General features: G+C 40.7%; 1 protein-coding gene across 7 annotated transcripts in view; it reads left to right on the top strand.

The window, feature by feature from the left end:
- The window catches only part of WDR48 (WD repeat domain 48), a 54340-nt gene that overhangs the window by 11451 nt on the left and 15079 nt on the right, over positions 1-27810 (top strand). For all 7 annotated transcript variants that reach the window (XM_082746278.1, XM_082746280.1, XM_082746281.1 and 4 more), the window contains 10 exons: positions 2625-2765; positions 11789-11867; positions 12677-12759; positions 12875-13004; positions 15260-15348; positions 15739-15840; positions 21017-21241; positions 22933-23007; positions 24118-24220; positions 25223-25320. In XM_082746278.1, coding sequence (XP_082602404.1) covers positions 2625-2765; positions 11789-11867; positions 12677-12759; positions 12875-13004; positions 15260-15348; positions 15739-15840; positions 21017-21241; positions 22933-23007; positions 24118-24220; positions 25223-25320 — 1125 coding nt within the window. The remainder of the gene's footprint in view (positions 1-2624; positions 2766-11788; positions 11868-12676; positions 12760-12874; positions 13005-15259; positions 15349-15738; positions 15841-21016; positions 21242-22932; positions 23008-24117; positions 24221-25222; positions 25321-27810) is intronic.

Consider the following 27810-nt stretch of genomic DNA (forward strand, 5'->3'; position numbering starts at 1 on the left):
CTTTATGTTAAATACCCTCTCTTTCTCGCTCTTTTTAATTTAAGCTGATTTGAGTAAATATCTATTACAGTTACTTGTACCCAAAAGACTAGGTCAAAAACAACAGTTTAGTTTTTGTGCATAAAGCCCTGGCCCTTTTTGTTCTTTATTTTATGTGTTTGTTGGCATTTTCTTTTCTTTTGAAAAAGTATCCTCTTCATGATCTATATTCTTCTGTCTGTTAGAGAGTTTGATGACTTCTTATTGTTTTGTATGGACTCTGTAGGTTCTCAAGAGTAAACGTTTGTCTTTCATATATATTTCATTATTTTCCCAGTTAGATGTTTGCCTTTTCACCTTGCTCATCTTATTTTTTTGGCATTCAGAGTTTGGTTTGGTTTTGGTTTTTCCCCTCTAAATAACAACAGCATTATTGAGATAAAATTTGTGAACTCACCCTGTTGAAGTATAGGATCCAGGGTTCCTTTGTAAATTCATAGTGTTGCACATTGATCACCTTATTCAGAGCCTTTTGTCACCCCAGAAAGAAACCTTATATCCTTTAGTATTCACCCCCATTTTCTGTCCTCCAAGTCCCTGGCAACCACTAGTGCACTTTCTCTTTCTGTAGATTTACCTTTTCTGGACATTTCGTGGAAATAGACTCCTAAAATAGGTGGCCTTTTGTAACTGGTCTCTTTAACTTAGCATGATGTTTTTAAGATTCTGTCAGTGTTTGAGCCTCTGTCAGTACTTCACTGCTTTTTTGGCTGAATAAGATTCCATTGCACAGATATACCACATTTTGTCTATCTTTTCATCAGTTGGTGGGCATCTGAGTTGTTTCCACTTCTTGGCTGTTGTGAAAATGCTGCTTGAGCAGTTGTATATGTATGGAAGGTTTTGACTTGTGTTGGTCAGAGCAGCATTGGTCTTTTTCTATGAAAAGATTACCATTTCTTGTCATATCAGCAGAACCTTCTCTATGTAGAGATTGTACTTATTTGCCTATCTTTTTAAAGTATTTTTATGATTAAATTGTTAAATTTCGATCTTTAGTTCATATGCAGTTTCATTTTGGTTTAAGATTTAGAGAAAGGATATAACTTTTCCCAGTGGAATCACTAGATACTCCTAGACAATTTATTAAAGAGGTTCTCTTGCCTTCATTGATTTGAAACACTACATTTATATCAAAATTAAGAATTTGCAATAGGAAAATATGTGTCCAAATTTTGTTTTATTCTAGTAATCCTTTTACTCCATTGTAATTCTCATAGCTTTACCTTTTAAGATCTTTAAAGACTATCCTTTTGTTTTTAAAAAATGAGTGGGTATTTTCTAGACAGTGTACCTTATGTGTTTTGTCGGCTTCTAGAAAATCTGGTAGGATTCTAACCAAAGTTGGATTAAATTCACAAATTTAGGAAAGAATTATTAATTTTGAATCTCTTGTGCTATAATATGGCACATCTCCTTTATTCAAATTGTTCTTTTTTGTACCTTGTGCTGTTGATTATGTATCTTCCTCACAAAATATGTTTTTAGTACTTATTCTTGTTCTCATTACAATGAGTCGTATCATCCCCCCCCCCCAAGTTTTTTCTTAACTAGTTACTTTGTTAGATTAGATACATTTGCCTTCAGGCACCTAGGTGGCTCAGTGGGTTAAGTTTCTCCCTTTGGCTCACATCATGATCCAGGGTCCTGGGATTGAGCCCCAAGTTGGACTCCCTGCTCAGCCGAGGGTCATCTTCTCCCTTTCCCTCTTCCCCTGCTTGTTCTTTCTTGCTCACTATCTCTGTCTCTCTCCATTGAATAAGTAAAATCTTAAAAAAAAAAAGAAAAGAAAAGAAAGAAAGAAACCCATTTTGCTTTGGGCTGCCTTTTTATTGCTTATAATTGCTTTTGGTTGATTCTCTTGGGTTTTCACATGGAGCAGAGCAGACAGGTTACCAACAGCAAAGTAGAGGAAAACGCATTGAAGGAAACGTTTAGCATATTACAGGAACACAAAACTTCATTTTGTGTAGCAGGTCGGGTGCTCACTTCGGCAGCACATATACTAAAATTGTGTAGCAGGTCGGTTGAGGTCTTTTTGAGGAAGCATCATTTAAATACATGTAAAGACTGCAAATGAGTGGGGAGGAAGAGCTTCCACACAGAGGAACCAGTGAGTGCGATGGTCTGGAGGCACAGTGTGCCAGAATGGTGAAAGATGAGTGACAGGAGAAGAGGCCAGTCAAGGAGTTCAGATCAAATCCTGAGTTGAGAGTAAGTAGCTAAAGAGGTTTAGAGCAGAGGTAAGATACATTCTAGTTTACATTAGTAAAAAATGGCCCAGCTGTTTTGTGGAAAATGGATTCAAGACAGCCAAGAGTGGGGAGGAGTCTGGTTAGGAAGCAGTTGTAGTAAGTTAGGTTTATACCTACTAGTCCTGGACTAGGCTATTATGAATGTCATTCTTATCCACTTCTCAGTATTTCAGTCTCTACAGAATAAAATGACATTTTTATAGGGTTAAAAAATAAGTTTTATATTGGAAAACATGGGATTTTGGATTTCACATTGGCTACTAGTAGACTGCATTTTATTATTGCATGTCTGGTGACTTCATAAAAAGCAAATCTGGACGTATTTATCAGGTATCCTATGTTATTCGAGATGAAGTGGAGAAGTACAACAGAAATGGAGTCAATGCCCTGCAGCTGGATCCAGCACTGAACAGACTTTTCACGGCCGGCCGAGACTCAATCATAAGAATATGGAGTGTCAATCAGCACAAGGTAAGGCAGGGAGTGCGTTTTACATTTTAAATCTGTACTCAGTAAACGTCAGTCTGTCTGATATGGCACCTTTCACAGTTTCACATTTAATCTCTGAGCAGTGACTTATTTGGTACACTGCAACCAGAATTCTGTAAGCCTCTGAGAAAAACACCCCTAGAGGAATATTCAAAACTGCATTAGCTAAAGTGGGAACCCTGTAAACTAGGTATGTGATAAGAGCTCTCTGGTACAAAGCAACAAAGATTGGTTTGGTAGGAGGATTACTTTGAGCAATTTGTTTTCCGGTTTTAAGTATGTTCCCCAAAAGGTTCTTGGCAGCCCTTTACAGTGCTTTAAAAAAAAAAAGAAAAAGTTGGATATGCTTTTTTTACATTTATAATTAATCTGGAACTTTTGATTTCTTTCTTTAAAAGTGATTAGGATGCCAAAAAAATCCTTAGGGCCTTATTAGATAATAAAAGGTTGATATAAAAATACAAAGACAACATGGTCAACTTCTTCAAGAGATTTCTTAAACAGGGAAAGGACTTCAGTCTATGTAAAACATTAATCCCCAGTCAAATGGAAAGGCACTCTTTTTATATTTTCTTTGAATGCCTATATTGTGAATGAATAGGAAGGAAAATTCAGGGAAGGAGAAAGAGCATTTACTGAGCTCCTAGGCATGTACCAGATATACTCTGAGCCCTTTCCTCTCTAGTGTGGTTTTCTCACAACAGCCCTTCAAGGCAGCTGGTATGATTTATTTTCATAGATGAGAAGACGGGCTCAGAGAAACCCATGGTTAAATAGCTGGTAGGTGACAGAATTAGATCCCAGTCTAACTTCAGAACCCTGGTGCTTGACCTTGTAGTTTTAAAAGCCTGTGTCTTTCTAACAATCTGTGGACGTCTGATGTTCAGTCTGAAAAAGAGCCATTACTCTGCACAGTTGCTGGATAATATTTCTTCAGAGGGACTTCGGTTCAGTCGGCTTTAAATTTTTTAGCCAGTGGAAATAGTGGTGGCCAAGTATCAGAAACTAAGAATACGGAGGAGGAGTCAAGATGGCGGAGAAGTAGCAGGCTGAGACTATTTCAGCTAGCCGGAGATCAGCTAGATAGCTTATCTAAAGATTGCAAACACCTGCAAATCCATCGGCAGATCGAAGAGAAGAAGAACAGCAATTCTGGAAACAGAAAAACAACCACTTTCTGAAAGGTAGGACTGGCAGAGAAGTGAATCCAAAGCGACGGGAAGATAGACCCCGGGGGGAGGGGCCGGCTCCCAGCAAGCGGCGGAGCAACGGAGGAGCAAAATCAGGACTTTTAAAAGTGTGTTCCGCTGAGGGACATTGCTCCAGAGGCTAAACCGGGGCGAAGCCCACGCGGGGTCAGCGTGGCCTCAGGTCCCGCAGGGTCACAGAAGGATCGGGGGTGTCTGAGTGTCGCAGAGCTTGCGCGAATTGGAACGGGAAAGCCGGCTACAGAGACAGAGCCGACAGTAAGCTCGCAGCTCGGGGTGACCTTGAAGCGGTCGTAGGCTTGGAGAGCTCGGAGCGCGGCCGGAGGTCAAGCAGACGGGAGTAACTGGGCGCTGTTCTCTGAGGGCGCACTGAGGAGTGGGGCCCCGGGCTCTCGGCTCCTCCGGGCCGGAGACCAGGAGGCCACCATTTGTATTCCCGTCCTCCGGAACTCTACGGAAAGCGCTCAGGGAACAAAAGCTCCTGAAAGCAAACCCTAGCGGATTACTCAGCCCGGCCCCTGGTAAGGGCGGTGCAATTCCGCCTGGGGCAAAGAGACTTGAGAATCACTACACCAGGCCCCTCCCCCAGAAGATCAAACAAGAAATCCAGCCAAGACCAAGTTCACCTACGAAGAAGTGCGGTTTCAATACCAAGGAGAGCAGCAGAATTCCAGAGGAGGAGAAAGCAAAGCACGGAACTCATGGCTTTCTCCCTGTAATTTTTCTTTTCTTTTTTTTTTTTTTCCCTGTGATTTTTTTTTAGTCTTGCAATTAATTTAATTTTTTTTCATTTTTTTTCTCTTCTTCTGCTAAAATTTTTTTTAAACTTTTACCTTTTTCTACCGTTTTTTAACTAGTTTATCTAATATATATATTTTTTCCTTTTTATATTGTTCTTTATTCGTTTTCCTTTTTTAAATTCTTTTCTTTTTTTTTCTTTTTCCTTTTTTTTTTCTTTCTTACTTTTTGAACCTCTTTTTATCCCCTTTCTCCCCCCTCACGATTTGGGATCTCTTCTGATTTGGTTAAACCATATTTTCTTGGGGTTGTTGCCACACTTTTAGTATTTTACTTGCTCTTTCATATACTCTTATCTGGACAAAATGACAAGGTGGAAAAATTCACCACAAAAAAAAGAACAAGAGGCAGTACCGAAGGCTAGGGACCTAATCAATACAGACATTGGTAATATGTCAGATCTAGAGTTCACAATGACAATTCTCAAGGTTCTAGCCAGGCTCGAAAAAGGCATGGAAGATATTAGAGAAACCCTCTCGGGAGATACAAAAACCCTTTCTGGGGAAATAAAAGAACTAAAATCTAACCAAGTTGAAATCAAAAAAGTGCAATCAAAAATGGAGGCTCTCACTGCTAGGATAAATGAGGCAGAAGAAAGAATTAGTGATATAGAAGACCAAATGACAGAGAATAAAGAAGCTGAGCAAAAGAGGGACAAACAGCTACTGGACCACAAGGGGAGAATTCGAGAGATAAGTGACACCATAAGACGAAACAACATTAGAATAATTGGGATTCCAGAAGAAGAAGAAAGAGAGAGGGGAGCAGAAGGTATACTGGAGAGAATTATTGGAGAGAATTTCCCCAATATGGCAAAGGGAATGAGCATCAAAATTCAGGAGGTTCAGAGAATGCCCCTCAAAATCAATAAGAATAGGCCGACACCCCGTCACCATATAGTAAAATTTACAAGTCTTAGTGACAAAGAGAAAATCCTGAAAGCAGCCCGGGAAAAGAGGTCTGTAACATACAATGGTAAAAATATTAGATTGGCAGCTGACTTATCCACAGAGACCTGGCAGGCCAGAAAGAGCTGGCATGATATTTTCAGAGCACTAAACGAGAAAAACATGCAGCCAAGAATACTATATCCAGCTAGGCTATCATTGAAAATAGAAGGAGAGATTAAAAGCTTCCAGGACAAACAAAAACTGAAAGAATTGGCAAACACCAAACCAGCTCTACAGGAAATATTGAAAGGGTCCTCTAAGCAAAGAGAGAGCCTACAAGTGGTAGATCAGTAAGGAACAGAGACCATATACAGTAACAGTCACCTTACAGGCAATACAATGGCACTAAATTCATATCTCTCAATAGTTACCCTGAATGTGAATGGGCTAAATGCCCCTGTCAAAAGACACAGGGTATCAGAATGGATAAAAAAACAAAACCCATCTATATGTTGCCTCCAAGAAACTCATTTTAAGCCCGAAGACACCTCCAGATTTAAAGTGAGGGGGTGGAAAAGAATTTACCATGCTAATGGACATCAGAAGAAAGCAGGAGTGGCAATCCTTATATCAGATAAATTAGATTTTAAGCCAAAGACTATAATAAGAGATGAGGAAGGACACTATATCATACTCAAAGGATCTGTCCAACAAGAAGATCTAACAATTTTAAATATCTATGCCCCCAACGTGGGAGCAGCCAACTATATAAACCAATTAATAACAAAATCAAAGAAACACATCAACAATAATACAATAATAGTAGGGGACTTTAACACTCCCCTCACTGAAATGGACAGATGATCCAAGCAAAAGATCAGCAAGGAAATAAAGGCCTTAAACGACATACTGGACCAGATGGACGTCACAGATATATTCAGAACATTTCATCCCAAAGCAACAGAATACACATTCTTCTCTAGTGCACATGGAACATTCTCCAGAATAGATCATATCCTCGGTCCTAAATCAGGACTCAACTGGTATCAAAAGATTGGCATCAGGGGCGCCTGGGTGGCTCAGTGGGTTAAGCCGCTGCCTTCGGCTCAGGTCATGATCTCAGGGTCCTGGGATCGAGTCCCGCATCGGGCTCCCTGCTGAGCAGGGAGTCTGCTTCCTTCTCTCTCTCTCTGCCTGCCTCTCAGTGTACTTGTGGTTTCTCTCTGTCAGATAAATAAATAAAATCTTTAAAAAAAAAAAAAAAGATTGGCATCATTCCCTGCATATTTTCAGACCACAATGCTCTGAAGCTAGAACTCAACCACAAGAGGAAGTTTGGAAAGAACCCAAATACATGGAGACTAAACAGCATCCTTCTAAAGAATGAATGGGTCAACCGGGAAATTAAAGAAGAATTGAAAAAAATCATGGAAACAAATGATAATGAAAATACAGTGGTTCAAAATCTGTGGGACACAACAAAGGCAGTCCTGAGAGGAAAATATATAGCGGTACAAGCCTTCCTCAGGAAACAAGAAAGGTCTCAGGTACACAACCTAACCCTACACCTAAAGGAGCTGGAGAAAGAACAAGAAAGAAACCCTAAGCCCAGCAGGAGAAGAGAAATCATAAAGATCAGAGCAGAAATCAATGAAATAGAAACCAAAAAAACAATAGAGCAAATCAATGAAACTAGGAGCTGGTTCTTTGAAAGAATTAATAAAATTGATAAACCCCTGGCCCGACTTATCAAAAAGAAAAGAGAAAGGACCCAAATAAATAAAATCATGAATGAAAGAGGAGAGATCACAACTAACACCAAAGAAATACAAACTATTATAAGAACATACTATGAGCAACTCTACGCCAACAAATTTGACAATCTGGAAGAAATGGATGCATTCCTAGAAACATATAAAGTACCACAACTGAACCAGGAAGAAGTAGAAAGCCTGAACAGACCCATAACCAGTAAGGAGATTGAAACAGTCATTAAAAATCTCCAAACAAACAAAAGCCTAGGGCCAGACGGCTTCCCGGGGGAATTCTACCAAACATTTAAAGAAGAACTAATTCCTATTCTCCTGAAACTGTTCCAAAAAATAGAAATGGAAGGAAAACTTCAAACTCATTTTATGAGGCCAGCATCACCTTGACCCCAAAACCAGAATAGGATCCCATCAAAAAAGAGAGCTATAGACCAATATCCTTGATGAACACAGATGCGAAAATTCTCACCAAAATACTAGCCAATAGGATTCAACAGTACATTAAAAGGATTATTCACCACAACCAAGTGAGATTTATTCCAGGGCTGCAAAGTTGGTTCAACATCCGCAAATCGGTCAATGTGATACAACACATCAATAAAAGAAAGAACAAGAACCATATGATACTCTCAATAGATGCTGAAAAAGCATTTGACAAAGTACAGCATCCCTTCCTGATCAAAACTCTTCAAAGTGTAGGGATAGAAGGCACATACCTCCATATCATCAAAGCCATCTATGAAAAACCCACCTCAAATATCATTCTCAATGGAGAAAAACTGAAAGCTTTTCCGCTAAGGTCAGGAACACGGCAGGGATGTCCATTATCACCACTGCTATTCAACATAGTACTAGAGGTCCTAGCCTCAGCAATCAGACAACAAAAGGAAATTAAAGGCATCCAAATCGGCAAAGAAGAAGTCAAATTATCACTCTTCGCAGATGATATGATACTATATGTGGAAAACCCAAAAGACTCCACTCCAAAACAGATCGAACTTGTACAGGAATTCAGTAAAGTGTCAGGATATAAAATCAATGCACAGAAATCAGTTGCATTTCTCTACACCAACAAGACAGAAGTAAGAAATTAAGGAGTCAATCCCATTTACAATTGCATCCAAACCATAAGATACCTAGGAATAAACCTAACCAAAGAGGCACAGAATCTATACTCAGAAAACTATAAAGTACTCATAAAAGAAATTGAGGAAGACACAAAGAAATGGAAAAATGTTCCATGCTCCTGGATTGGAAGAATAAATATTGTGAAATTGTCTATCCTACCTAAAGCAGTATACACATTTAATGCAATTCCTATCAAAGTACCATCCATCTTTTTCAAAGAAATGGAACAAATAATTCTAAAATTTATATGGAACCAGAAAAGACCTTGAATAGCCAAAGGGATATTGAGAAAGAAAGCCAAAGTTGGTGGCATCACAATTCCGGACTTCAAGCTCTATTACAAAGCTGTCATCATCAAGACAGCATGGTACTGGCACAAAAACAGACACATAGATCAATGGAACAGAATAGAGAGCCCAGAAATAGACCCTCAACTCTATGGTCAACTAATCTTCGACAAAGCGGGAAAGAATGTCCAATGGAAAAAAGACAGTCTCTTCAATAAATGGTGCTGGGAAAATTGGACAGTCACATGCAGAAAAATGAAATTGGACCATTTCCTTATACCACACACAAAAGTAGACTCTAAATGGATGAAGGACCTCAATGTGAGAAAGGAATCCATCAAAATCCTTGAGGAGAACACAGGCAGCAACCTCTTCGACCTCAGCCGCAGCAACATCTTCCTAGGAACATCGCCAAAGGCAAGGGAAGCAAGGGCAAAAATGAACTATTGGGATTTCTTCAAGATCAAAAGCTTTTGCACAGCAAAGGAAACAATTAACAAAATCAAAAGACAACTGACAGAATGGGAGAAGATATTTGCAAATGACATATCAGATAAAGGACTAGTGTCCAAAATCTATAAAGAACTTAGCAAACTCAACACCCAAAGAACAAATAATCCAATCAAGAAATGGGCAGAAGGGGACGCCTGGGTGGCTCAGTTGGTTAAGCAGCTGCCTTCGGCTCAGGTCATGATCCCAGCGTCCTGGGATCGAGTCCCATATCGGGCTCCTTGCTCCTCAGGGAGCCTGCTTCTCCGTCTGACTCTGCCTTCCACTCTGTCTGCCTGTGCTCTCTCTCACTCGCTCTCTCTGACAAATAAATAAAATCTTAAAGAAAAAAAAAAAAGAAATGGGCAGAGGACATGAACAGACATTTCTGTAAAGAAGACATCCAGATGGCCAACAGACACATGAAAAAGTGCTCCATATCACTCGGCATCAGGGAAATACAAATCAAAACCACAATGAGATATCACCTCACACCAGTCAGAATGGCTAAAATCAACAAGTCAGGAAATGACAGATGCTGGCGAGGATGCAGAGAAAGGGGAACCCTCCTACACTGTTGGTGGGAATGCAAGCTGGTGCAACCACTCTAGAAAACAGCATGGAGGTTCTTCAAAATGTTGAAAATAGAACTGCCCTATGACCCAGCAATTGCACTACTGGGTATTTACCCTAAAGATACAAACGTAGTGATCCAAAGGGGCATGTGCATCCGAATGTTTATAGCAGCAATGTCCACAATAGCCAAACTATGGAAAGAACCTAGATGTCCATCAACAGATGAATGGATCAAGAAGATGTGGTATATATACACACAATGGAATACTATGCAGCCATCAAAAGAAATGAAATCTTGCCATTTGCGACAACATGGATGGAACTAGAGCGTATCATGCTTAGCGAAATAAGTCAAGCAGAGAAAGACAACTGTCATATGATCTCCCTGATATGAGGAAGTGGTGATGCGACATGGGGGCTTAAGTGGGTAGGAGAAGAATCAATGAAACAAGATGGGATTGGGAGGGAGACAAATCATAAGTGACTCTTAATCTTACAAAACAAACTGAGGGTTGCTGGGGGGAGGGGGGTTGCGAGAAGGGGGGTGGGGTTATGGACATTGGGGAGGGTATGTGCTTTGGTGAGTGCTGTGATGTGTGTAAACCTGGCGATTCACAGACCTGTACCCCTGGGGATAAAAATACATGTTTATAAAAAAATAAAAAATTAAAAAAAAAAAAAGAAAGAAACTAAGAATACTGTGGCTTTGAAATACTTGTTAGAACTCATGTTTGAATTGGAATGTCACTTTCCTGGAAATTGATAGTATTTCAAATACATTAAGGAAAATAGTCGCAAGAACTTAAGCCTCAGAGAATCTAGCAAGCTACCTGTCCTGCCCTTAGAAATCTTTTTTCCAGTCTTCATTTCATGATAAGCCTGTGTAGCATCATTTCTCAAATAAATCTGTAGAGAGCTGTTCTTTTCACCCTTGAAGAGTCTTGAACTTGCCTGTGTTTGGTATAGGATGTAACTAAATGCTTTAAAAGGCCTCTCCTGGTATTTAAGCCAAGAGAGAAGAATGGAAGAATCTCAAGTTACTGAATTGAAACAGTGGCACAGGTAGTACTCCTTTAACTTTGGGCTTCTGATTCTTCTCTGAACTGCTATAGATATCATGAGGAAAACATTTAATTCGGAATGTAAAAACCTTAGTAGGAGTTTAAGAGCGAAAATATTCATCTCCCTCTACAGTCAGGCTGGGCTTCTCAATATTCTTGTCGGCCGCCTGATCGTTTCTGGGTCTGCTCTGAGCCATTGCCACCCCCAATCCAAATCCCTCCAGCCTGAAGATCTGCTCACATCCTATCCTTCCTAGGAAACCCCTGCCTGCAGCACTCTGTGTCATATGCAGTGTCTCGCCCAGATTTTGTTGCTTTTGCTAACTTAAGGCGTAAGAATTAAGCATTTGTTTTAGAAACCTAGGCTTTTTTCAGTAATGAAATTTCTGAAACAAAACCTCAGTTTACGTCTGTTACATGGAAGCACCAAATGTTTGATGAAATTCTACCCTGAGGGCACCTGAGTGGCTTAGTCAGTTAAACATGGGGACTGTTTGATTTGGGCTCAGGTCATGATCTCAGGGTTGTGAGATCAAGCCCTGCACTGGGCTCTGCACTATGCAATGGAACCTGCTTAAGACTCTCTCTCTGCCCTTCCCCATCTGCTCAGCTCAGTGTGCATTCTCTCTCTTAAGTAAATTCATTCATTCATTCTACTCTGAATTCACTTGTCAGTTTTAAGACCTGAGAGCAATGTGTCACATTAATTGAAGAAAGTAAACATACATATAAATTGTAATATATTTCATCCTCTAAAGTAAACTAATGATTTTCTTAACAATTTTTCTTTTAATTTTAGCAAGATCCATACATAGCATCTATGGAACACCATACTGATTGGGTAAACGACATTGTACTTTGTTGTAATGGGAAAACATGTAAGTACTTCTTCTGATTATTGGGCTTCTAGAAGTTTTTTATTCAATTTGATATGCTTTTCTTTTTTTTGTACTTTTTTATTGAAATTTGACATATATACAGAAAAGCACACACACCTTGAGAACCCAGCTTCGTAAGTTTATGGGTGAACACCCATGTCTATATACAGATTACCAGAAGCTCCCTTGGACTGTCCTTTTAATCACTCCCTTATGCCCAAAGCTAACTGCTTTCCTGTCTTCTGAGCACTGTAGATTAATTTTTCCTGCATTCAGATTATATATAAATAGACTGATAGCAATATGTATTCTTTTAGCCTTATTAATGTGTCTTTTGTTCATGTTATGGTACAATCCATTTCTTGGTTTTGCAGTCTGTGTTAGAGAAATTTTTCTCAATCAGATTAGTTGCTCCTTCAAGTGGAACATTAAAAAAAGGTTTCCCTGCCTCGTTTAAAAAATATTTGAGGGGGACTGGGTGGTTAAGCATCTGCCGTCAGCTCAGGTCATGATCCCAGGGTCCTGGGATTAAGCCCCGTGTCAGGATCCCTGCTCAGCAGAAAGTCTGCTTCTCCCTCTGTCCCTCCCCCTGTTCGTGCTCTCTGTCTCTCTCAAATAAAAACAAAATCTTAATAAATAAGTAAGTAAATATTTGAGACAAAATACAGTAGGTTCTAGGAGGAGCTTTTTGGTGTGTGTGTGTGTGTGTGTGTGTGTACATTGGTTTCCAAGTATGTTGCATTATTTTAAGTCTTTAAAATGGTGAAAAGTCTTACTACTCAGGTTTGTTTATTCTTTGCCTCTTCTAGTAATATCTGCTTCTTCTGATACGACAGTGAAAGTGTGGAATGCACATAAGGGATTTTGCATGTCAACACTAAGGACACATAAGGTAAAACAACAAATGTAATTTTCAGTGTCTCTCGTATAATACTGAGATCTCACTACTTTATGTGGCTCCTTTCCTTACTGATCTAGTAGATCATTGTATGTGTGTTCTGTTACAGGATTATGTAAAGGCCTTAGCATATGCCAAGGATAAAGAACTGGTAGCTTCGGCTGGGTTGGACAGACAAATATTCCTTTGGGATGTGAATACTTTAACAGCACTGACTGCCTCAAATAACACTGTCACAAGTAAGGTGTTTGAAAAAAATTTCTTGAATTCAAGTTGACATAAAGAATGGTTTATGAAACGTCTTTGATAGGTTTGCATCGAGACAGTGGTTCATATTTTGAAAATACTTCTACCTACGGTGTTCTAACCCCCAAGAGTATGTTTGAACAACAACAAGCTAATTCCTCACTACAGTCTAAAAATGGTAACTTCTTCAGGTGTAACCTGGTTATTTTTGTTACAAGTGCATGTCCTGGCTCCCTAGGTAAAGTGTAGGTTCCTGCAGGGCAAAGGAATCTGTCTTATCGTCACTTTGTACCTCGCACAGCATTGCCTGACCCAAAGCTGCAGTCTCAGCAGATACTGTTGATAGAGGTGGTGATTACTTGACAAAGTAGGCAGTTTCTGACTCTTAGAAGTATCACTCTGTCTTTTGAGCCCTTGAGTTGATGGAGTTGATGGCTAAGGTGAAGAACAGGCCTCCAGTACCGATTTTAGGGGACCCTTTCAGAGCCACTCTACACATTCCAGCCGATTTCAGAAGAGTTCAGAGGGGTTGGGTGCCTCCGGAGGCAATTCACAGACATACAGAGCTGTTTTTTGTTTTTTTTTAAAGATTTTATTTATTCATTTGACAGAGAGATCACAAGTAGGCAGAGAGAGAGAGGAGGAAGCAGGCTCCCCGCTGAGCAGAGAGCCCGACGTGGGACTCCATCCCAGGACCTTGAGATCATGACCTGAGCCGAAGGCAGTGGCTTAACCCACTGAGCCACCCAGGCGCCCCCAGAGCTGGTTAATAATAGCATGGGTTTCTCATCAGCTAAGAAGAGATCTCAGATTACCAGATCAGACCCAAACAAGTCTAGATTTGAAACTCATCCTCACAGCTGGCTCAACCTACTAGAGTCCTCTAGGCCAGGTGGCAGAATGGACACTTAGGAGCACCTTATTGGCTAACCCTGGCCTGGAAAGTCTGTGTTCAGGATCTGAGCTATCTAGATCCCTACATATAGGTCCAATTTGTTGTGGCTGTGGAATTCTTACACTGACATAGCTAAAACAGTTGTAAGATAATCTAGGATGTGCCAGGAAGGGCATGTTAAGAGACTGATGTTTATAATTTCTTGAATATTGTTCTGCCCTTTTCCCCAGGAAATATGCAAAACTGTAAACACTACCCTCCCTTTGTTCTCCTTGATTTTTCACCAGTGCATCAGTGTAGTGATTCAGCACCTGGTCCCTGCTGGGGACTGTCATGACAGATCATTTAGTTTTCTCTAGATGGAGGGTCTGCCTCAAAGAGACAGTGACAAGAGGGAACGAAGCAAAAGAAGTCGGAATTGTCCCAAGGTCAGAGACCAGGAGTAACAGATTCTGCAGTAGATACATCTTGCTTAGAATTGTTTAGAGAGATTACCACACAGGTTGATTTATGATAGAAATCTGAGAGCTAACATTTATTGAGTACTTACTACACTAATTTTCTAAATATGTGCTTATATTAACTACTTCACTCTTAAGTCCTCAGTATGTTTATTTACTTCTTATTGAAAATTAGGATCAAATTGTATAGACAATTTTATATGCAACTTTTTTTACCTCAGTAAAACTTAGATCTGAATCAAAGACTGTGAGCATGATTCTTGCTACACATTGCCTAATGTCCTTCCAAGAGTTGTACCAAACAAGTTGTACTTACCCCACAACTAATGTATGAGAGTACCATTGTACTATTTTTGAGAACTGTTAGCTCATTGAAAATCTAAATTGGTAGGTGAAAATAATGTTTTTTGTTTTGATTTGTGTTTCCTTGAAAATTATGAGTTTGGACATATTTTTCATATTTATTAGCATATGTGTATCTATGAAAATACATAGATACTTAAATAAATAAAATACTTACGTCGATAGTTTTTAAATAGCAGTGCAATTCAGTTTGGCAAATAATTATTGAGCACCATACTTAAATCTAGAAATGGTGTAAATTTTGATAAAAGTCTTGTTTAGAATGACCTCCATCATAGCTAGATTTCTTTTCCTTAGAGCACTCACAAAGATAAGATTTTCTTTTTTTTTTATTATTTATTTTCTCACCATAGCACATATTCTTCCCGACGTCCATCGCCCAACCACCCCATCCTCCAGTAACCCCTCCAGTAACCCTCAGTTAAGATTTAAGATTTTCTAAACCAAATAATTAAACTTAAAATTTTTGCTGACTAGCTGCCGAACAGCTGATGATTTTGTTAACATTTGCTTCGTTTATCCCTAATAGCTTCTTCTTTAAGTGGGAACAAAGATTCCATTTATAGCCTGGCAATGAATCAACTGGGAACAATCATTGTGTCAGGGTCCACTGAGAAGGTAAGGGGGAGCTTAACTGGGTATATTTTAACACTGGAAAACAAAGACACCAAAATAATTTGATCTGTGTAATTACTAAATATATAGACCATGGTTTTGCCTGGTGGGTGCTAAAGGAAGGGTTTTATTTGAACAAACAAGAATGTAACTATATAATTACTGTCGTGTGTGGTGATGGGGGCAGGGTGGATGGGTGAGGGAGGCCTATTTGTGTTTTGACATTAGAAAAGCTTCCTCCTACTTGAGAAGACGGGGCCTCAGGCAGTGTCTTTGGAGACCAGTATTTCCTTCTCAGAATGTAAAGGTTGTCATTTGACTTCTAAATCATTTATCATTGAAATTTGTTCATGGATATACACAGGTTGTATGATATTTTGTTCAAATACACAGGTTTTAAGGGTATGGGATCCAAGAACGTGTGCAAAACTAATGAAGCTGAAAGGACACACCGACAATGTCAAAGCACTGCTGTTGAACAGAGATGGCACACAGGTACGTACATGCACGTTTACCTAAGGACTTTGTCCAGAATTCCGGGCACCAGAAATGTCCCACTTTCTTGCCTAGGTTGATCTCAACCCAAAGCCACACATAAACTGTGGTATACTTTTAAAACCTTAAAATACTCAATTGTATATAATAGTAATCCACATTTTGAAATTACTCTGTTTGCATCACTTCTAAATAAAGGCCAAACAAAAAGTTCTCCCGGGGGCGAGAGAACTGTGGTATACTTTTAAAACCTTAAAATACTCAATTGTATATAATAGTAATCCACATTTTGAAATTACTCTGTTTGCATCACTTCTAAATAAAGGCCAAACAAAAAGTTCTCCTGGGGGCGCCTGGGTGGCTCAGTGGGTTAAGCCGCTGCCTTTGGCTCAGATCATGATCTCAGGGTCCTGGGATCGAGTCCCACATCCGGCTCTCTGCTCAGCAGAGAGCCTGCTTCCCTCTCTCTCTCTGCCTGCCTCTCTGTGTACTTGTGATCTCTCTCTGTCAAATAAATAAAATCTTAAAAAAAAAAAATTCCCTCAGAATAATACTTACATCAACAAGTATATGCAGTTATAATGTATATAGGACAAAACAATTTAAAATGTTACTTTGTATAAAGCAAAAGGAAGTTTTGGTATTGAATGCTTTGTGCTAGTGAATTAAGGAAAGATTTGCTGACGGTGGGTCTGACTTTGGGCAAATCCTGTCATTTGACTGTAGATACAGTGTATAAGTTTAGTCACCTGTCGTAATACTTAAGAGTCAGCACTTCAAAGGAAAACATCTTGGTAATGTGTGAACATGTACTGATACTCTAGTATTTTGTTAGGTGTGTAATTCTGTTTGTTCTGTAGCAGTGGGAAAATGATCTTTCATCGATGTAGATGATAAAAACAAAAACCGAGCACCATTTTCAGTTAAGACCTAACACTACCCTATACCTCTGCCTCCCCCAGCCATTTTTTCTCATGGGCCAGGGAGAATCCCAGAGCTAACTGGGATTGATTGTGAGCAGGTTAGGAAAGGGAGAGTAGGGAGGTGGCATGATGAGAGGTGCCATCACTTTTGTGGAAATTACATCATAGGAGCTGCCTCACACATGGACTAGAGAAACCTTTGTCTCCAGAGGTGAAAGAGAGGTTTGGAAAACTAGCCCAAACCAGGAACTCATCTTCAGAACCAGGCAAAGATAGGCTTGAAGGTGCCCATGGAGGTCTTTGGAGATGCAGAAGGATCTAGATGTTAATGTTAGTTGCAGGACAAGAGCACTTTTTGGTGTGGCCTAGAGGAGAAAATTTCATGTTACTTGTCCTTAGTTTACTCATCTGCAAAGTAGGGACCATAACATTTGTTTGTATGGTTGTGAGAAGATTACAAATAGTAAATATATTCTTGTCTATAGGCCATGGCATTTTCTAGCATTGTTGAGTTCCTTTCCAGCCCCATTTTCTTAAGAATCTAAGAAGCCGGGGCACCTGGGTGGCTCAGTGGGTTAAGCCACTGCCTTCGGCTTGGGTCATGATCTCAGGGTCCTGGGATCGAGTCCCGCATCGGGCTCTCTGCTTGGCAGGGAGCCTGCTTCCTCCTCTCTCTCTCTCTGCCTGCCTCTCTGCCTACTTGTGATCTTTCTCTCTGTCAAATAAATAAATAAATAAATAAATCTTAAAAAAAAAAAAAAAAAGAATCTAAGAAGCCCAGTTCGGTCAGCTCCTCACTGTTTGCAGTGTAGCTGTTGGGCTACACCTGAGATGGCTGCCCCTGCCTTGTTCTGTGAGGTTCGTTCAGGGTTTGACTGTGTCTTGTGGTCTTCATGGGACTGAAATGGGACTGTGGGCAAGATGGTTTTCAGTAGGAGGCTAATGGGCTCGGCAGACTTTCTAAAGCTCCTCCTGCTGCTATACTCCTTGCCTTGTTTCCTATCTATATAGTCATGAATGTGCTTTTTAGGTAGCACGTATGGTTACAGATGCACTTCATGTGAAGTAAGCTCCACTTACTGTAAGCAGACCATTGGAAATGCTACCCTTGAGTGGTAGAGCACATAATTATGCAGATACCAGCCTCCTTGAGTTCCTCCTCCATCCATTTTCCTTCTTGGCAGTAGAGGTGAAATATAAACTTAACCACCAACTACACATCACACTTAGGGAATTGATCAACAAAATAGCAATAACAACTACTTGTTCAAGTCAAAGGAGAAGAAAGAATCCTTTGACTACTGATTCTCAAACTCTTGTAATATATGAGAGAGATAGATAGTTGCAGGACAAGAGCACGTACTGCATCCCACAGAGTTGCCCTGCAAGTTTCTAATGAAGGATCTCTGGTGGCATCAGGAGTCGAGAACTTGTGCTAAGATATGCATAATAGGCCAGTGAATCCCATTGACATCCCCATTTGTTCTGTTGTTTATTTAGCAAATCTTACTATTTGAGGATTGTCGCCACTATAGTTGTTTTGAATAGTGCCAATATTATTGGGCTGAACCACCTGACATTTCAGCCCTTGTACTTGCTAAGGCAGTTGCTTAAGAAACTGGGACAGTCTTCTGTCTTGGTTTGAGTCAGTGGCATTCTTCTGTGTCCCTCACAGAAGAATGATAGGTTCTTGATAGGTTCAATGATAGGTTTTCCTATCATTGAAGTTTTGCCAAACCTGGCTTAAAGTCTAGGGGTGTTTAAGCATCAAGCCACTCCTTCCCCCAACTTACCTTATGCACTTTGTTGCTGACTGTTGACAGTTACAATTGCATATGCATTCCAGAAACACTTGTGTTGGTCAGCAGCAGCCTGGCCTCAGTACACTGGTTCCCCCTTGTTTCTGTTGGTAAAAGCACAAAAACCTGATCAGGGCTGTAGACTCTGCCCCTAAGTCTAATGTAGTAGAACCATTCAGGTCCTTCTGTCCTAGTCCCAAGAATTACTTTCTAGTGACAGGGTCTTCACATTTATCCAGTGAAAGAGTGGAGGTTGTGGGAAATGTATGATGATTACTCTAGCTCCTACAAGGTAGCTGGCACCAGAATTCCTATAAAATAGGCATATCCTTCAACTATACTACCAAATGCTACAAAGAAGTTGGCCAGCATTGTACTTTTATTTTTTTTAATTTTATTTATTTATTTGACAGAGAATGAGACAGTGAGAGAGAAAACACAAGCAGGGGGAGTGGGAGAGGGAGAAGTAGGCTCCCTGCTGAGCAGAGAACCTGATGTGGGGCTCAGTCCCAGGACCCTGGAATCATGACCTGAGCTGAAGGCAGATGGTTAACGACTGAGCCACCCAGGCGCCTCAAGCATTGTACTTTAAAAGTAATTGTTGTCTCCTTAGGGGCCTACTTTTTAGTGGTCTTAGATTACAGTTGCCATCAGAGATTATTTTGTGTTCAGTATCAGAGCTGATACAGCTCTGTTCCCTCATCTGCTTTTAGCTGTACGTTTAGGTTTGGGATTTACCTCTTCCCTACTACAAGTTGCCTGGGCTACTAGGACTTAGCTTTCCTTATCCTAAAGTTGTCAGACCTTACTCTCTGGAGATACATAGCCTAGATCTGAGTGATTAAAGCTACACCAACAAGGGCATCTGGGTGGTGTAATTGTTAAGGATCTGCCTTTGGTTCAGGTCATGATCCCAGAGTCCTGGGGTCGAGCCCTGCATCCAGTCCTGCATCACACCCTACATCTAGCCCAGCATCAGGCTCCCTACTTGGCAAGAAGCCTGCTTCTTCCTCTCCTACTACACCTGCTTGTGTTTCCTCTCACTGTCTTTCTGTCAAATAAATATATAAATTTTTAAAAATAAATAAAGCTACACTAACAGCTTTGCCACCTCAGAGTAGCAGTTCTTCTTGGATGGGGGAGCCCCTCCTTGGCCTCTCTCCATCAGATTGCATGGGTCCTCCCACAGGTATGTCAGAGGTCTGCTTGTAACTTCCTCCAGACAGTTTCCTTGTTGGTTAGGCTCTTGGTTGCCTTGTCAACCAATTGGAGTAAGGAATTAAAACACTGATGCCCCTGGCAGTTTATGGGGGAGCTTCCTAGTGGGTGTTCATATAATTAAACATGTCCAGAGTTCTAAAGGCCCCTTCCTGTCACAGGGCACGCCAATAAATCCTAATATTCTTGAAGTCCTCATCTATTCAGACACTTTTTAAGTCTTTAAGCCCACAACTATCTTTTCTTCTTTGAAGCTCTTTGCCTTAATTTCTTACACCAGCACCAGCAGTTGCTTTTTCTTGACACCATTTTTTCCCCCAAAGAAGCAAGTTTTTATTCTCTTTTGCAAATCACCACAGTAACTGATAGTGAACCCCAGGCATGCCAAATATGAATGTGGTGTGGCCAGTTCAGCCTCTTTCTATCAGAGTCACAGTGTGCTCAGCCCTACTTTGTGTGCCAGCATCTTCTATGTAGTTGATGCTCCTGAGCCTTCAGAAAGTGTCAGAATTGCTGTTGTTAACTCTGAATGCTGAAGGTCCATATTTTATATTAATGTTGAACTTGAGGCTCAGATGGGAAGTATGCAAGATCACAAAGAGTGAGTGATAAGCCTGAAACTAGATTTTGCTTCTTATTAATGGAATTAGTGACTCTTATTAATGGAATGTCAAGAGACCTTATTAATGGAATTAATGATTCTTATTAATGGAATATCAGAGACCTGGCAGGCCATTAGGAATCCATTGCCATGAGGGAGAGGTGAGACAGAGGTGTGACCTAGGGCTCCAAAAGGCCTTTTAGCGTAGTGCAAAGGTTGTCAACCTTAGTGTACCAGAATGACCTGGAAAGCTATCAAAACACAGATTGATAGACCCTGCCAGAGTTTTTGCTTCATCAGGTTTAGAATCTGCCTCATTAGCTTTGGAATCAGACCAGGTATCTGCATTTTTAAAAAGTTCCCTGGGGATGCTGATTCTGCATGTGGCCAGGTAGGAGAGGACAGAGGCAGTTTTGCTCAAAAAGTTTCCTCTGCTTTAGCATGCACTGTTGCCTTTGGTCATTTCAGCCTGTGGTGCATGCTTATCAGAGGTCTTCATCAGAGGCAGAAATACGGGTTGTTAGATGTGGGTGTTTGACACTATAGAGTCAAGAGAGGCACCAACTGCAGAGCACAGCAAAGCAGGAACTTTTCTGGTTGGAACTTATTCTAACTTCAACTTTCTTCGTTTTCAGTGCCTTTCCGGCAGTTCTGATGGGACCATTCGCCTTTGGTCCCTTGGCCAGCAGAGATGTATAGCAACGTATCGAGTCCATGATGAAGGTGTTTGGGCTCTGCAAGTCAATGATGCCTTCACACACGTGTATTCTGGAGGAAGGGACAGAAAAATTTACTGTACAGACCTAAGAAACCCTGACATTCGGCTACTAATTTGTGAAGAAAAAGCACCAGTTCTCAAGGTATGTCCCGTATTTTAGTTGAGTGGTTAAGATTGTTACATGTACTAGCAATCTGGCAAAATCTGTATGAAAACATGAATCAGCTGTGGATTTGTAAAAACAAGTATTTTAATTTTCGTTAGTCACTTACAGAAGAAATTGTGACTTCTTTTGTACCTCAGTGACATGTAGCTGTCCCACTGGCGAATCCTAGTGCAATTGGCCCACATTGCTCCTGAGCTCAGTTGGCCTTTCTAACCTGTCCTTAGTGGAGGGATGTGACAAGTTCAGGTATCTATGAGCAGATAACGGGAAAGCACAAGTATGTCCACTGCCCAAGAAGGAGGATGTGGAAGAGTTGCTCCAGAAGAGAGAACAAGCCAGTTCATACTTCAAACCGTGACTGCCTCAAAGTAGTCCTGATTGCCAATCAGTCAGGGTGAAAGGGTACTCCAGAAGCCGTCCACATTGACACCTGCTGAAAGTGATGCCTGGACTGCAAAATGGTCTTGTCATCGTATGACAAGTTGCTCAGTTTCCCTGATAATCTCAGAACTACACATTAAAACCATAGTAAAGAGATTTCCAGATTTAAAATGGAGGCATAAGGACAGCACTACTTCCTTCTCACAGAAGTCATCCAAAAACAAGAAAAGCAAGAAACAGAACTGCGGATACCCATGGAACTAAAAGACCCCTGAAACTCAGACCACAGTATAAAAGGAAGGGCTGAAAAAAGGAATAGAGATCGAATGAGACCATTGAGGCGGTGCTTGTGGCCTAGGAGCGCACACATCCTGGCCGAGTATAGCTCTTCAACATAGGTGTCGCCCCTGGAGGACAAAACCAGTAATCTAGGGAAGCAGGTGAGTTGATGCTGAAATCAAGAGCCTGTGCAGGAAGCAGGCTGCTGGGGCCAACAACAGGGAGAAGAGACACTGCGTGTGAGTCCTGCAGCTGCCAGGATCTCTTGGCTGTGGAGAAAAAGGTGCAAAAACGTAGTGGTGCCATAACTGTGTGTTAGAAGAAACATCACTTTGAAATAAAGAGGATTCCTACTTGCTAGGAGTCTACCTATCCCACTACTCCCAACCTTCAATTTCCTGGCACAAGAAGAATAGTGGATGACTGACCATAGAGTGATTTCATGTGCATGCTGTCTATATGCATGGGTGTAGGGACGTATTTCTGTGTGTTCTATTTTAAAAATACAGAAGGTACACAGTACAGAGATATACTATTCTTAGGTGAGGGAGGTGAATTATGTGGGTACTTGTCACTTTTGCTATGTTGAGATTTTTTTTGCTACAAACATTTTCAAAGAGAAAAGGAGACCTACTTCCTTGTTACTAAAAAAAAAAAAATACAAAATACAAGAGTAACAAAAACAAAATTATGGTAAGTCACCCTTTGATAGTACCTATTTGGATCCCCTAATTATTTAATTTAAAATTATGCTGAAACTTTCAGCCACTGTTTTTGGTGAAAAGTCCACCCCTATTATATTTGTAAAGGCCATTTTTCCTTTAGCAGAGACACTCCCTCATTATTCTGTGCAACCCTAGCTTTTACCGCTTGCCACGGTGTAGTCAGCATACAGTCAGCATACAAACATGGAATGAAGGAGTTGATGTTTAATAATAGGTAGCTAGTCCCGGCAGCTCAGGAGAGTCTGCATTCCACAGAGTGGTGTTTTTGTGCTTTGTTTTCAGATGGAGCTTGATAGATCAGCTGATCCCCCTCCCGCAATCTGGGTTGCCACGACTAAGTCTACAGTAAATAAATGGGTAAGGGAACCGCTGTATCCCTGACAGAGGTTTGTAAACATGTGGTTTGTTATCGCAGACCTGCCAGATACCAGTAGTAAATGCTCAAGATGAACCTGACTCTCGGCATGCTTTTGAACAGTGCAAAAATCTGAAAGCCTCTGTGAGTGCTCTGAAGGATTGTACTAAAATTAAGATAACAGTCCAAATGAAGCTTCTGACTTCTTTGTCAGGAGCCAAGATAGACATTTGGTGTGCCTAGAGTAGGCACTGTTGCCTGATAAAACCAGTAAATGTTAGTACAACATCTGAGCTCACAAAACTGCCTTTGAAAACAGGCAGCCCAGGTCCAGGTTTTCCCCACTATCTGAAAGTTCGCTTCCCACCATTATGATTACCCATTGTCTCTAACCAGAAGAAATCAGAAGAGAATTTTTGCTTTTATAAAATGGTGATTGCTTCTTTGTCTTTACACTGTCTTGGCTTATAAAAGACTTCATACAAGTGCTTAACTTTTGGATAGCAGGGAATACCATACCAACATGGCAGGGACACTGTTAGGTTTCTGTTCTTCCAAATGTAAGAGAAAATAGAAAAATTGTGCTTTCAAATTCATTCCTTTTTTCCTCATAGCATGAAGAGCAGGGATAGAAATAGAGGATAACCAAAGAGGTCATTATTTAAAGTGCTTTTAATTCTTAAATATTCATTAAAGAAGATTTAAGTTTTCTTGCTTACTCAACTATATATGGATAACAAAAGAGAGACTATATGTTCCCATTTTTTTCTGTTTATACACCAATCAAGTGGCCTTTCTCAGCTTTCTCAGTACTTGTAAAAAATGTTATATATCTTGTCTAAATTTCATTGTCCCAGTGTGAGATCAATATAACTTTACCTGGAAGAATGCCTACTTTTCCTTCCAAAAAGATAGTATTAATATTCCCATCTTAATCCTTGGTTTGTTTCTTGAAGTTGTGGTAGATAATTACACTTTATGATTAAGTATTTTTTGGTTGATGTTACTGTTTTGGTTTTTCTCATTTGTCCTTTGTTTTTCTTGCCACTTTTAACAGATTGGCAAAGCTTAGAAAGCATAAAATGATTAAAAAATGAATTTTGTTCCTTTAGACCTTGAAGGGAATTCATAATTTTAGAGCCTCTGGAGATTATGACAATGACTGTACAAATCCTATAACACCACTTTGTACGCAGCCTGACCAGGTTATTAAAGGTGAGTAAGGAAGGTGGAAGGTATTATATCTTTTACCGAGGCTAATTATAGTTATTAAGAGATTGACAAAAATAAAGGAGGCAGCCTTCCTTTCAGTGTAATTCTGATGTCAATAGAAGACAGAGTGTATTGGTTTATTTTTAATAGAAGAAAAATATTCTTTAAATGCTAGTGACTTTAAAAAGCAGACTTCTTGAAGTAAACTTTTTGCCCAGCATCAGAATAGTTGTGGTCTGTGGCGGGCTAAGAACCACTTTGTAAAATATAGAGGGTTGAATGTTATCTTTTGGCACAAGTCAGATCTGGTCCCCGACTTCTCTGTGCTTCAGCTGGAAGTGGCACCTCTGACTTGAAACACCCGAGTGAGGAATAGAACGCTGAACAGGTGTTCATCACAGTTCTGTGTTCATGCTGATGCCTCAAGAATCACATGTGCATGCAGGAGGCAGAGTTAGAGATGGGACTGATCCAGACATCTGCTGTTATCACTTGAACTTTTCCCAGTGGTTAAAACTGTTTGCCCTTAACAGTTTTCCACTGGAAGCCCCTCGAAGGAGGGACTTTTTTCATCTATAATCTGTTTTTTAAAATCAGACAGTTTGGGGGGCACCTGGGTGGCTCAGTGGGTTAAGCCTCTGCCTTCGGCTCAGGTCATGGTCTCAGGGTCCTGGGATTGAGCCCTGCATCAGGCTCTCTGCTCAGCAGGGAGCCTGCTTCTCCCTCTCTCTCTGCCTGTTGCTCTGCCTACTTGTGATCTGGCTCTCTCTGACAAATAAATAAATAAAATCTTTTTAAAAAAATAAAATAAAACCAGACAATTTTTCTTAGGTTCGCCTTAAACAGCCATATATATATGTAAAACTGTATGTGTATCTTTTGACTCTCCTTCTCCTTTGTGGTAGATTGTATGATTTCTTTTGTTACATGCCAATGAGTAATTACTGCCATATGGTGAATTTAAACGGAATTATTTTCCTAATTGTGTGGGTTTTTTTCCTTTAGGGGGTGCGAGTATTATTCAGTGTCACATTCTTAATGACAAGAGACATATATTAACCAAAGATACCAATAATAATGTGGCATATTGGGATGTATTGAAGGTGAGTAACTTTTTGTATTAAATATAGATAATTGGGTCATATATCCCCTTTATTTTTTGTTATAAAATATATATATATGAAATAACCAAAGTAATAAGTACAAAATTAAGATTAGACTGCAATAATACTTTTTTTGGAGGGTGGATACTTTTTTATACAAATATTTAGATGAGACCATAGTTTATCTTTTTTTTTTTTTGAGGCCATGGTTTATCTTAAAAGCACCTAAAATTTTGGTGGAACCATTTCTGCTGTGTTATTTGCTGCCTTACCTTAAAGTAAATATATCACATTTCCTCATCCTTGACATTATTGACATTTTGGGCCAAGTAAGTCTTTGTTGAAGGGGCCAGGATAGAGTGGGATCTGTCCTGTGCATGATAGGGTGCTTAGCACCACCCTCAGCTGCTACCCAGCAGGTGCCAGTAACCACCTTCCCTTCCACTGCAGCTTCAGTTGTGATAGCCAAAACTCTCTCCAGATATTGCTAAATGTTTAGGGGGAGGAAGGAAGAAGCAGCATACAAAATCACCCCAGGATGAGAATCCTTACAGTGCACAAAATAAGTTTAGCCATTTCTTAGGGTTTATAGACATCACTGTGAGTGTAAGTTACAACTCTGGGTCATGTTACGCTGACCTGTGGGATAGTTAGATGTTTTAAGCCATTCAGCCACATTCTAAATAGCACTAAAGAATTTATAGGCAGGGCGCCTGGGTGGCTCATTCAGTTAAGAATCTGCTTTGGGGGGTGCCTGGGTGGCTCAGTGGGTTAAGGCCTCTGCTTTCGGCTCAGGTCATGATCCCAGCGTCCTGGGATCAAGCCCCACATTGGGCTCTCTGCTCTCTGCTCAGCAGGGAGCCTGCTTCCCCCTCTCTCTCTGCCTGCCTCTCTGCCTACTTGTGATCTCTCTCTGTCAAAAAAATAAATAAAATCTTAAAAAAAAAAAAAAAAGAATCTGCTTTGGGCTTAGGTCATGCTCCCAGGGTTCACATCAGGCTCACTGCTCAGTGGGGAGCCTGCTTCTCTCTCTCTTCCCTGCTCATGCTCTTTCTCGATCTCTCTCTCTCAAATAAAATCTTTTTTAAAAATTTATAGGCAAGTTGAAGAGTTTGCTTTTCTTGGTGGTGATAGTATATTTGTTGTATATATTACGTATTATTTCCTGAATTGAATGAATATTGTGTGCAGAGAGCTGTGTTGAGAGTCAGATAACAGAAAGTCTGTACCGTGATCCCCTCTGATAGGGACAGAGGTAGGGAAATGGGAAACCTTACAGATAAAAAGACGAAATTACAGGGTAGTTTATGGACAAGGGCAATTACACAAGTAGAGAAATCAGGCGAGCGTCTTCGTGGTGGAGAAATCATTTGAAGAATGTCTTAAAGAACTCCAGCAGATGACTAATGGTAAGGCATTTTAGGAAGAGGAAGTGAGTGACAAAGGCACAGGAGGGAAGGTGGTGCTCATTCAGTGACTTTGACTTTTGTGTAATTGGAGACTAGAGGGAATGTTGGGGGGAAGCAGTAGGGGTGTAGGGGTGGAAGGTGCCATTCAAGTAATTTCCCAGAGAGTCTTGAATACAGGCCCCATGGTTGGCCTTCTTTGCTGTTCCCTAAAGAATCTAAATCTAAGATTGTACTGGAGCGGGAAGAATCCCATGCCCAGAGCAACAGTGGTCTGTGCGATGGGGAAGAAGCTGGAAGGCCGTGTCTTCAGCATAATGACTTGGGGATCTAAAGGAAGAGACAGATGTTGGAAACATGATAAGGAAGAATTGAAAAGCTCTGAGGTTTTGGTTAGGCTCCTGGTTAGAAGAAATGTCTGGATCTAAAGAATAAAATAAACAGCTTGCTTTCTGAGAAGAAGGGACTGTCTGAATAGAAACCTTGGCCTGCCTGACACTTTCCCTCCCCATGGGCATGGGTATGGGAAGTCACATAATGAAGCAGTTGCCTGGTGAGCATGGTTGCAGAGTAAGAGCATAGTTGAGTGGAAAATGAAATTGCAGCAAACCCCAAAGTCCAACTGGTTTCGCTTAGGATAGAGATACACTTCTCAGGACCAAAGACTCATGTTTGTTTCAGAGAGGGGTCCTGTGGAGACTGGGAGGGTCCAGAGCAGTCCTGAGGACCTGGTCAGCAGGAACTTAGCTACTCTCCCACTGACGCGGCCTTCGTTCTGGTCTGTGGCTGGACTTCTCATGCTGCCCAGCACCTGACCTGATGCTCTCCAGAACATAACAGAATCTAACTGGGCCAAGCTGCTCTTTCATGGTGGGCTGACTGATTTTCTGCCTGTGGATCTGATGTTCTTTCTCTCGGGCAGATTAGCCAAAGCCTTGGTAGAGTCCTGCTGTCTGGGAGGTAGCTCTGCTTAGATGGGGCACTTACCTGGCATGATCCATAATTGGCATTTTTTGTGTCTCCAACACCTTTCAGTACCCAGACACTAGGCCCTGAAGTGTCAAGATCAAGTGACTGGGAGTGA

This window comes from Mustela nivalis (assembly GCF_964662115.1).
Source record: "Mustela nivalis genome assembly, chromosome: 1".
Taxonomy (NCBI): Eukaryota; Metazoa; Chordata; class Mammalia; order Carnivora; family Mustelidae; genus Mustela; species Mustela nivalis.